At 39.1% G+C, this 11,629-nt stretch overlaps 1 protein-coding gene across 1 annotated transcript; it reads right to left on the reverse strand.

The window, feature by feature from the left end:
- Positions 1-95: 95 nt before the first annotated feature.
- On the reverse strand, positions 96-11,147 carry elapor1 (endosome-lysosome associated apoptosis and autophagy regulator 1; the record flags this gene model as incomplete). The annotated part of the gene is made up of 22 exons (XM_079238491.1): positions 96-182; positions 259-424; positions 523-701; positions 1,105-1,231; positions 2,047-2,148; positions 2,458-2,551; positions 3,434-3,584; positions 3,668-3,844; positions 4,315-4,578; positions 5,434-5,571; positions 5,672-5,777; positions 5,920-6,010; positions 6,415-6,537; positions 7,162-7,339; positions 7,519-7,607; positions 7,841-7,990; positions 8,107-8,212; positions 8,308-8,388; positions 8,668-8,815; positions 8,917-9,097; positions 9,200-9,320; positions 11,043-11,147. 22 exons carry the CDS (start codon positions 11,145-11,147, stop codon positions 96-98), a joined length of 2,964 nt encoding a protein of 987 aa, XP_079094617.1.
- Between the last annotated feature and the right edge of the window lie 482 nt (positions 11,148-11,629).

Consider the following 11,629-nt stretch of genomic DNA (forward strand, 5'->3'; position numbering starts at 1 on the left):
TTTTGGACTCCACAGAGACAAGTTGAACTAAACTGACTTTTTAACACTAAAACTGAAGACTTCCTCAGTGCTCAAGGGACTGTTCATCATCTGGTTTAAGCATCATCAGAATCCTCATCCTCTGGTTGATGGCATGAAGATGATGATTTGAGTGGAACTGAGTCAAATCCGTCTGTTGTCCTCTGCAAATACATTGATAATGTCATGAGGCACAATCAGTAGCCTAAGTGTTTTGATAGAAATGAGCAGAGTACTGACCTCTCGGGAGAAAGACTTAATTTTTGTGAAGAAAGATTTCTTGGTGAAGTCCATGAGATCATCCTCTGCATCCTCTCCTTCCATTATTGCACAGCTGTCAGCGGTGGGCAGCTCACACTCTTTACCTCCAGAGTTCATCATCAACTTGGAGTACTTATACTGCAGCCTGCAGATAGAGGATGACAGGAATAATACCCTGAGTGCAGATCATTGGTCAGTGTACGAGCTGTTAGAAACGCTGATGGAAATGCACAATGGCCTCACTTGCGTGTCTTTTTCCAAAAATAACAGCTGATACCGATGAGAAGCACAGCAGCCATTGCTCCTGTGGAAACACCAAACTTCAGCCAGAAATCCAGAGTCACACAAGTGTTGAGTTTTTGTGCAGGTAGTGATTCTCCTCCATAACACTGCACAGGCTGCTGCCACACATAGGTGGTTTTCTAAAACACACACACAAAAGATCTGATTTACCACACATATAAAAACAGTTTACCTTAATCTGGGATAATTTGCTGTATTGTCTTTTTCAACAACAACTTAACATTTCAGGACATGCATTTATTTGTTTCCTGACAGACATTCCCATCATATTTTCGCTACAGCCAGGCAATAAGGTGCCATCAGGTGATTAGGTGCTAGCATTGGTCAAAATAATAATCTATCTTCACCATTTTTAGTGAACTGTCAATATGTCCTACAGATAAAAATAGCTCTCTTGCAATAAAGCCATTGAATGAAATGAAAAGTCTGTTTCTTTCCATGTACCAGGTATGAGGGACCTGAGATGGATTTGTGAAGCTCAAAGTTAATTTTTTCAGAATGTCAATGGCTGTGCAGCACTACCTGTATTCCCTGGATGCAAGCACTGACGATTTCTCTGAAGTGGTTTTTAGTGCAGAGAGGACATGCATGCTGGCTCTGCCACAGGAAATGGAAAGCACAACCATCACATGTCCCGTCAGAGCAGTTACTGTTAAGGAAATCAGATCAGGGAGAGAATTACAAGTATTGAAGGTGCAGTGTGTAACAACAACCAAGATTCATCAGAAATAATTGATTTTATGCTGAAAAACAATACTTCAGTTACTATCCCAAAAAAATTTAAGGGAACTTTTAAGTATTTATCATTTTAGAACAAATCATTTTAAATCTGTACTGTGTTTTTTGTTTTGTTTTTAGGTAACAAAACAAAAACCTGTGTGTTTCTACCACAAAAAGCACACAGAGTAAATGTCCCTTGGAAGGACTGGGAGCAGGATTCTTGTCTGAGTTCCAGCTTACAAACTGAAAAGATGACAGCATGAACTAGAATTGCTATAACAGACTGTGCTCAACATGGCTGTGTGGTTTGTGAGAAGTCTGATGTTACACATTTCAGATGCAGAAGATCAAACTTATTAAGGGATGCAAAGACTAATCGACGGAACATGAATTGGACCTTGTCAAAGAAACAAAAACACAGAGAGCCAAAGCAAATGTTGTAAAGAAAAGCATAAGAAAAAAACTGCTGTGGCTTCTTCCTGTGGTTAACACAAAAATTGCCAGTATGGACACAGTATGTTGCTAAATAGTGAGTGGACAGCCTCAAGGATGATTTCCATCTCTACTAGATGTCAGCAGCTGTTCTACACTGGTTTGTAAGTGACTCCTTAGGGAGTTGCCCTGTAGACATTTGACCTTCAGCGGATTTTATGTCTAATGTTTGTGCTAAATGTGATTGTTTTAATGTAGCATAAGCATCAGTAACAACAATCAAAAACTGTGCTTGGTTATTGTAAGTGGTACCTTGGGAGTGTAATGTGATCTTTAGTTGTGACTGTAGGGTTGCATCTGAGCCTTATGGTGGCCGACCTGCCTTGTTTACAAGCCTGAGTTGTATCACTGGACCTGAAAACATAAAAAAAAAAAACATATTAACCACAAATGTATTTCACCAAATGATAAATCTTTGATTCCTGTAACTGTCTTCACATGCATATGAACACTAAAAAACGCTAAAACACCCAAAACACCCACTCAAACATCAACTATCTGCAATGATTCACCAGAGATTAACCCCTAATATTGACCAGTTTATAGAATGGTTTTCCTCGGTAATAAAATTGACAAAGTCTGTCTCTAAATAGAAAAAGAATTAAAAAGGAAATGGGAAATAAGGGATTAGTAAAGAAAATTGCTAAATGTTATCTTATTTACTTGTAGTAGAATATCACATCTGGCAGGCCTGAAAATGGGGGGAACAACCATGGTGGGGATGAGATGCCACCCAGGTTTGTCTCAGTAGTCACACCTTCCAAGAGAAAAGATATATGACATTATAATCTGATAAACCATACAGTTTCAAGCACCACCAACATATCTTTCACTTTGCTAATGTCTTCACAAAGTTGTTTCATGTGATATTGCATCAGAGGCTATAGAAATTAATTAAAAAAAATTTTAAAAAGTTTAATCAAGCACATCCTTGTTTAGATGGTAGGTAGATCCAAAGACAAATACTGGCAAAAAGGAAAAAAATGGGTCCGCATACTAGAAGTAGCTCCCAGTAGAAGTAGCTACTTCTCGTTTGCGGACCTATTTTTCTCTTCATATAAATTAATAAAAAATTATCAAACCCCTGATTTTCACTTTTTTAACCTTAGCACAAATGCATTTTGAGCTCATTGGGAGTACAGAATATTGTCATTCACATATTACTATACAAGTATTTGCAAATTTGCACAAATTAAGTTGAGCTGTCACTTATGGGAGTGCCCTATTTTTGCAGGTATTTTGCAATAAGTGAAAACTTATGATGTTGATGATGATGGCAAACTAGATATAGAAAATGGTCATAACTAGATAAAAAAATGTGATGCAATTAATAAATGCATTAAAGTCCAACACAACACCATGGACAACCAGCAGTTGGCTCCAAAAACAGTGGCAAAAGTAGACCAGAAAACAGGAAAAAAGTGACTTTTCTCATGAACTGCTGGGTCTAATTCTGGTGCACTTGCCAATACAGTGTCATTAGTGGGATTCAGTCCCTCTGATCAGAGTGACCATGGTCGTTCAGAAAAAACTTTCATAGTACTGATGTTAAACATCTACCAACTTTGTCAGTCGGTCTAACTTTTCAGTATCACTGATTAGTAAATTCATTAGCAAATGCTGCAGATTGAGTCCGTACCAACGAGCGAGTCGCCAATGAGGAAGGGCTGTGAGGACACCATGCTCTGACTCCTGATGTCAGAGGGAACCACAGTGGACTGGCAGATGTAACCTTTAACCACTCTCCCTCTCTCTGTCACATTGTCCACACAAGAGGCTGGCACTCGGCTCTGTGAAAAGCACACAGTGAGGTGATATGTGCATCAATATGAATTTATCAAAAGCAAACAACCTTTGATCTCAGCTTTCTTACCTCCGTCCCACACAGACCCAAATTAAAGCGATGGAAGTATCGGAGGCCCTTGTTGGTGAAGCGAGGGCTGCTGTCAAAGCCAGTGATGTTGGACAAGGGGGTGAGGTCATAGTGTAGCAGGACCCCTGGCTTTGTCTGTACGTCCAACGTGCAGTCACTGAGACAAGCTGTGTGGGCCTGCAGGTTGAGGTCAGGGTGTCAGCAGGCACATTTACATGCACATCAGACAAACTCTGTTTACAGAGGGTGGAATAACTGTCAGCCAACTGCAGGAACTGTTCACCTGAAACTGGTACAATCCACATGTGCTGAATGCTGAGGCTGGCCTCAGTTGTCCCAACTTACTTTACACTTTTAGGATTTGATGAGTGTGGTTCAGAATTAGTTTAGAAGCTGCATGATGAATCTCCTTTAAATAATGTCTACATATGAAAACTAGTGGGAACTAATGGGTATCTTAGTCAGACACCCCCTACTTTTTAAGGTAAATTAGAAAACCCCTTAATATCAAACACTAATATAAATTCATCCAGACTTTTTCATTGCAGAGTTAGTTTAATTTAATTTAATTTAATTTAATTTAATTTAATTTAATTTAATTTAATTTAATTTAATTTAATTTAATTTAATTTAATTTAGCTTCTTACATCATTTCTCTTTGTGTTTGGTCCACACTGAACACAAGCAGCTTCTCCAACAGGCTGACTGGTCCAGATGATGGCATTTGGTGGGCAGCTCTTACACGCTCCTGTTTCACTGACCATGTAGTGTCCAGGTGGACAGGGGACACAGGTGGAGTCAGCCTTAACAGATGCCAGAGCACAACGCTGACACTGAGAAGCCACACCATTGAGCACATTGGTGATGTGGATTGAATAGATCTTTGCAAAGTCAGCACTGTATTTTCTTTCCTGAGGGAAAGAGACACACAAAGTCTTATTCAGCAGTCATATTGCACATGAACTGTAGTTCCCTGTTAAGCCTAAAGAAGCTCATTCATATTCTACCTTTGTAGACTGAACAATATGCAACGGAGATGACAATAATAGAGCACAGTGGTTTTTACAGCTCAAGATTGCCATCTAGAGTGCAGTGGTATATTGGAGAGTCCAAACATGCACTGTAATTTACTGAAAAAGCTCACTAATTAGCCAGTGATAACAGAAGTATAACAACAGCTTGTAGAAACAGTTTTCAGAGGCAGTCTAACACATTTACAGCAATCGTTGCTAAATTGTGCTGACTCAGCTGTTTGCCCTCAAACAATCCTTTGTGTGTCTATAACAGTTTACAAGCTTTACATTCTCCATCATTAGTGCCTGCAAGAGAAACTATGATTAAGTATAAATTATACTATATATACGCAAAAAAAAAGCATGTTACAAAAGATATGTAAGCACATCCTGTTTTTATATTGTAGTATCCAACAAACAAAACATTAAAATGATCACGGGATCATAAATTAATCTTTTTGCTTTTGTTTTATTCATTATTTTATTTATGGAAAACGACTTCATAGGTGTAACATTACTATGTTGTACACAGAAGTAGGATTTACCCCACAATAACAGAACGAAGCCTCTCCTGCAAGCTCTGAACTTCAAAGTCTGGTACGAATGATGCGTGACTGCCAGTAAAACTATGATGTGCTGCCTACCCAGCGATGGTGACTGTGCTAAAACTTAAATCACAATGAAATGTTCTTTGAAACGATAAAAAAGTAGTAGATCAGCTGGGATGTTTTGGGTGTGTGACATGAGACTTGCCACGTTGAATTTCTCAGTCCGTTGAAATGTCCAGGTGAAGCTGACGGTGCTGTTGTTCTGGATCAGATAGGAGTACGACTGCTTCCTGGTGCTGCCTTTCCACTGCTCCACTACTTCATTGTTCCACTTATTGTAACCCTGCAGACAAACATGCTCACTGTAGTTATTCGGACAGAATCAAACTTTTGTTATCAGCAATTTCCACATGAGAAAAGAATCATGAGAAATTATTATTCACCGCCAGAAAATAAAACTTGCAGTCAGCTGTGCACACAGTCTCAAAGACGAAGCTGATGTGAGATAATTCACTCCTTTCACTGTCTTTGGCCATGGACTGAGGCATCCTGTGAAGACCATAGATATTTTTTAAAAATCTTATTACATTTTCTTCTCATGTATTCCTCTATAATGATCAGAACTCATATTTGGGACAAGATGCATATACTAAGATGTTTTATGAGTAACCCTGATGAAGAAGGTCTTCACCTGTATCCTGGAACAGTGAGTGTGAGCATCAGGTAGTCAGTGTCCTGATCCCCTGGTGTGGTGTAGACATACTCTCCAGCCACCTCCCAAGCTGCCATTACACAAAAAAACACACCAACCGCCTCAAAAACATGCAACTGTGTCATCCTCCCAGAAACTGATAAACACACACACTCAAAGAATGACTCATTCACATAACATCCTCACATTCTGGCTTTAATTCTCAATCTTCATTTAACTCACGAGCCACCTGTAAACCTTTACACCATTTAAAACTAACAGCTTAGGTTGTCTCTCTTATTTCTATTCATTTGTGCTGTTAGCGTTATCTCCTCACCTCAGGCTTTTTCATCATCCTGCTGCTTCCTTCTTTTCTAGAGTGGATTATTGTAATTCAAATAACTAGTCTTGTGGAAATGATTTATTCAGCTATAGTGAATGTGTTAAAATGTCTTCCTTGTACTATATGGCAATTCCTGATGTTAAGGTTCTCACCAGTGCGCAGGTCGGTGAGTTCTTGACGGAAGACGGAGCTCTTCATGTTTCTTGGCATTGTGTTCCACCATTTGTACTCAAATCCCATCACTGGCTCTGTACCAACAGGGCACTTTGTGCAAACTGGGAGAATAAATAATGTGATATTATCATGATTTACTGGCATAATAAAGTATATGATGGATAACCACGTGGATTATATCACTATTTACATGCAAGCACAGGCAGATAAAAGTCAGTGTCTTTGCATGAATTCAGATTTAATACACAAGATTACCTGTTTTACATGAGTTTGCTTTCTTTTTGTTGTTTGCAGATTGTTGCTTGTTTTTTGCTGTTTCGAAGCAATGTGATTAATTTTATGGCATTTATATATAATGCTAATTCAATACAAATTAAACTCAGCATTACTACATTACCTTTATCGAACATCTTAGATCTCCACAGTAACATTAGTCATCAGAATATATGGAAACACATTTAAATGCAATATTTCACTATCAGTCTCCTGATTTATTTTGTGTATTAAATTAAATCCCTCTCATGGTTAAGCCAATCTACAGAGACATAAACCACTTATGCACACAACAACAAAAAATAACCTGAGGAAATAACATAGCTTTCCATTGAGTAAGGAATACTTTTTGTAATGTACACAAAAGGTATACATTTGTAATGTATACTCAGCATCTTTAAAAGTTTATCTTTGCTAATAAAATCCATAAAATTACCATAAAGTTCCATCACCTGTTCCATTTGAGTAGGAATCTGTGCTGCAGGGCTCGCAGGTGGAGGTGTTGGAGACAAAGAAGCCTGGGTTACACGGTGGACAGGTTTGCTTTTCCCCCGATGCTGGAAGATTTACTGCTTCCTCTAACTTCTCACTGCAGATCTTTGGTTCAATCCACTTGTACATGAGCTGAGTCTAAGACATCCAGCAAACCAGACATAAGCCCTTGTCTCTGCAGAACACTATGCTAGATGATTGTTTGCAGATTTTTTGTTTGTTTGTTTGTTTTGGGAGTTTTTTTTTTTTTGTTTGTTTTAAGAAAAACATCTGTCTGTGTTTGTCTCTGCTGTATTAGTATTTTTCTTCAGCTTTACCTTTCCCTCAGAGTCACAGGGGGTGTGGGTGTAGAAGTAATCACTGTTTGTACAGGCAGGTCTTGGCTTGCAGCTCCCTGAACCAGGTCCTGTAAACATAAAGTCAATAGAAATAGGTGAGGGAAAATGCGCAGCTCGTGTCAGCATTCAGTGATAAGGTCTATCAGTATCCATTTAGGCAGTAAATATACACGCATGCCGATTGTCCTGAATTAGTAACTGCATCCAAAAAAAAGCAAAGGTTGTGAGTCTGTGAGAATTAGCTGTGAATGATAGTGACCGATCCTTGTTGACAGAGCATTAGAAATGCAAACAGGCATACCAGCGTATTTGTCTTCTTCACACTGATGGCAAACAGTGGCACCCTTGTTGGAGTAGGTATCAGAAGGACAGGGGGTGCAGCGTGCAGATCCTGCTTTTGCACTATAGGTGCCGGGTCTGCAGTGGAAACACTCAGATGTGTAGGACACCCCTGGAGTAAAACCATCAATAAGTATTCAGTTATTCACTGAGTCGGGATCCTGGGGAGTAAATGTGTTTAGAACACCTGTGCGCATGATATATATACACTCAAAGGCATTATTGTACCTGAGATTTGAATGTTTTTTAACAGCACAGGTTTGACAGCACTACCCTGCAGAGTGTACGTTGTAGTTCTCCAGTACAGCACATTGTTGCCAGTCCTCAACTCTGCCTGCACAGAGTCAATATAAACATACAAGACCGCTACCATCAAACCACACAAGCAAATAACACTCAGAAGCCATGGAAGTGTGGTAAAGTGTAAACCTTGTATTGGCTCCAGTCATTCACTGAGATCTTCATCCACCGGCTTTCAGAGTTTGTTGACTGACACTTGTCATTCTGAACCTATATGAGCGAGGATAAAAAGGTCTGAACTTACAGAAATGGTACAAATCATATAGTTAACAAATGCATAACCAATGATAAACTAATGCATTATTAACTAATGAAGGATCAGGAATTTATGATAGAACCTTCATTAATTAATGCATTAGTTCATCATGAGTTATGCATTAGTTGAGTATGATTTGTACCATTATTGTAAAGTGTTCTAAAAAAAAGAAAAGAGAAATAATCTCCTGGCATATTAGCAACAGTCGCACAGCGTAAAAACAGAAAACTTACAAAGAACTCAAAGTAGATGCTGTTGTCGGGGTAGAAATACTCAAAGGACAATGTTCCAGGTTTTTTCAGGCTCACAGCATAGGACAGTGTTGCAGTGCACTCATCTGTGTTTGACACTACATGGTCACCCTTTGGTTTCCAGGTGGAGCTGTAAGGACATAGTCAGCAGAAACAGTATGTTAAGAAAGAGAAAACAGGAAGGCTTGCTTTATTGTTAAACAAATTAGTTAGATATATAGGAACACTAACTTGGAGCAGTCTGTAAGAGCTTGCCCCTCATTTGTCATCACCCCATGAGTGACAAAACCAGCTGGAAGACTGTCCCAATCTTCAAAAGCCACACCGGTGCCCAGAGAGTAGGTACCAGCAGCACACTTCTGACACTGCTGAGACTGCATGTCAAGGAACTCGCCCTCATTACAGGAGAAGGCTAAAATCAAGAAGAGAGATGGATCGCAAAAACGTAAAAGCTCCATGGAGACATACACTTTGGAATGAAGTTGTAATAAAGACCAAAGATTTGGAAACTCACTGCAGTGGGTGCCTTTGACTGGATCTGGAAGACCTGTACACGTGTCAGCTTTGTTTGGAACCGCTACCCTCCATCTTGAACCGAGTACATCACACTCCGTGTACTCAAAGTGATAGTCTGACTGTAGGACCAAAACACAGGTGTGAGTTTCACACAGCTGAATAAAAGAGCACATTTTGTAAAATATACAAACCCTGAAGTACGGTGGAATGCAAAGTAAATTAAAATGATGTAGAATAGTTAGGGCAGCAAGTATTCATTACTGGCAATGACTGAAAAAGTTCCCTCTTTATTTCTCACTTTTCATGATGATGCCATAAAATGTGCTTTGTCCAATAAGCAATACTAAACTCAACTTAGTTTGTCTCACAAGAGCTAAAGAAAGACAAAAAAAACCCAAATAACTCAGAACCAAAAGATTAGTGAATGTCCACTCATTGTGCATAATAAAGAAAACACATTTTTGCTAAATTAGATCACTAGGTCATTTCACCACTGGTATTCTGGCCGCTAGTGAGTCCATCCTCTTTTACAAATAAGAGGTGAGGCCACTATTTATCATAGAGGCCGTCTCAGCTGTTCTCCCTTATCAAGGATGTGCTGCGGTTTCTCTGCAGCCTTCAGAGCTTATTTACTATGCTAGGGAGGAAAATGCTAATCAGTCCTTCTGTAAACATAAAATTTCAGTGTCTTGGACGACAAGGGGGTTGCAGGTGTAACTACTTTTCCATTACAATTCGTGACTTCTGAACTCTGTCCCACCCAAATGGATATGTTTTGGAAAATACATTAACAATAAAGGTTAAGACCTGAAACAAGCCATGAATACTGAGCTCTGGGTAATCTCAAGATTTGGTCTCTAGTCAACAACAGGGTGTAATATTCCACAGAAGGTCACTTAGCAGACCAATCCAAACCCACACACGGCCTTTTTGGATTAATAGTTAACAGAAACACAGCAGCCGCACTTCTGTCTCTGTTTTTCTATTAGAGCTCCTTTTTGTTTGCTGCCCTTTGAAATGAATATGAATTTGGGTGGGAGGATCTCTTGTAAAAATGCAAAAAAGTGGAGATGTCCCTTAACTTGATCACTTCATTTAAACAAACATGAGGAAACCAAGGCAACAGGACATCATGACAGCTGTACTTCAGGGTCAAAGAAACTGTTGTGGAAACAGGCTCACCTGCCACAGCTCCTGCCTGAACTTAAATTTTATTATCTCACTAAAATGACAATAATAAACCCACTGGTTTTACTCATTGTCGAGTGTCAACAAAAGCTTAATGTCAAAAAGGAAAAAGGGTTTTTATCAAAAAGTACTGCTGTTATGCAAATTGGAACCGATAAATGTGGAACAAAGAAGATAAAGCAACATATGGAAGTGCCAGTAAAATGAGTAAAAGATGGCCATAGTAACACAGATGGGAGCAGAGCCTTACAAAGGAAACATATGCTTCTCAAACAAAATACGGGAATGAGGCCAAAATATCTTTGTTAAAATAAACTGCTGTCTGTGATAACAAGTCAGTCGAGTGCTTTAATGCTACAACTTCTAAATACACAGCTTGAACAAGTTTCCCTGCAAATTATGTCTCAAATTTCAGCTATTATTCAGACCTGCACATACAAAAGATACAGCAGGACTAAAGTTACTCCTACTTCCCACATCTCATTTCTTCTTGGATATTTTGTTGGATTTAAACTAGCTTCCCTTTTAACCAGTATGTTACCAAAATACTCTAAACACTTTATGGCTTAACATGAATTTTAAAATCCATACTAACAGAAGAGAATAATTGTAACCTGCGAGTTTTTTCTTATCCAACAGCTGAATCCTCTCACCTCTTTGCACATGGGTAAATCTGCAGCAGTTCCCAAGAAAAGCAGCCACAGTATAACACCGCAGTAAGTGCAGTGTCTCAGATGTGTCAGATCTCGTGGCATCATGGTGTGCTGTCAGTGCTGACGTGATGGAGATGTAGTGCCTACTTGTGTTCTCAGGTGCTGCAACCTGGCTGCTGGGGGCGTGGCTTTCCCCTCAACCGTGAGCAAATACCAGGAGCTGATTGGTTTTGTTGAAAGGAACCTGCTAAGGTCCTATCTGCTGCTTGATTTGAGTATGTAATGCCAAAACTAAGTGTTTAATATAATATGTTACCACCCCCTTTTTCTCATCATATTCTCACCTGACCCCATACCCCAGTCTTATCTTTTACCACTGAATAAATTCATCAAATCTTGCGTTTATTTGTCATCAGCCTCAGCCTGCCGATTTAAAAAAAACAAAAAAAAAACAGGACAGATAATGCTCTCAGCACACTGAAGGGCAGATCTAATCAATGATTTTATGACAAAGTATAAACTTGATTTCTTGGTTTTGTTAGACTGAGAAAACTATTCAGTTACTGTTTTTAAAGCAGCTCCTCCAA

The sequence above is a fragment of the Telmatherina bonti genome (assembly GCF_933228915.1).
Source record: "Telmatherina bonti genome assembly, chromosome: 4".
NCBI lineage: Eukaryota > Metazoa > Chordata > Actinopteri > Atheriniformes > Telmatherinidae > Telmatherina > Telmatherina bonti.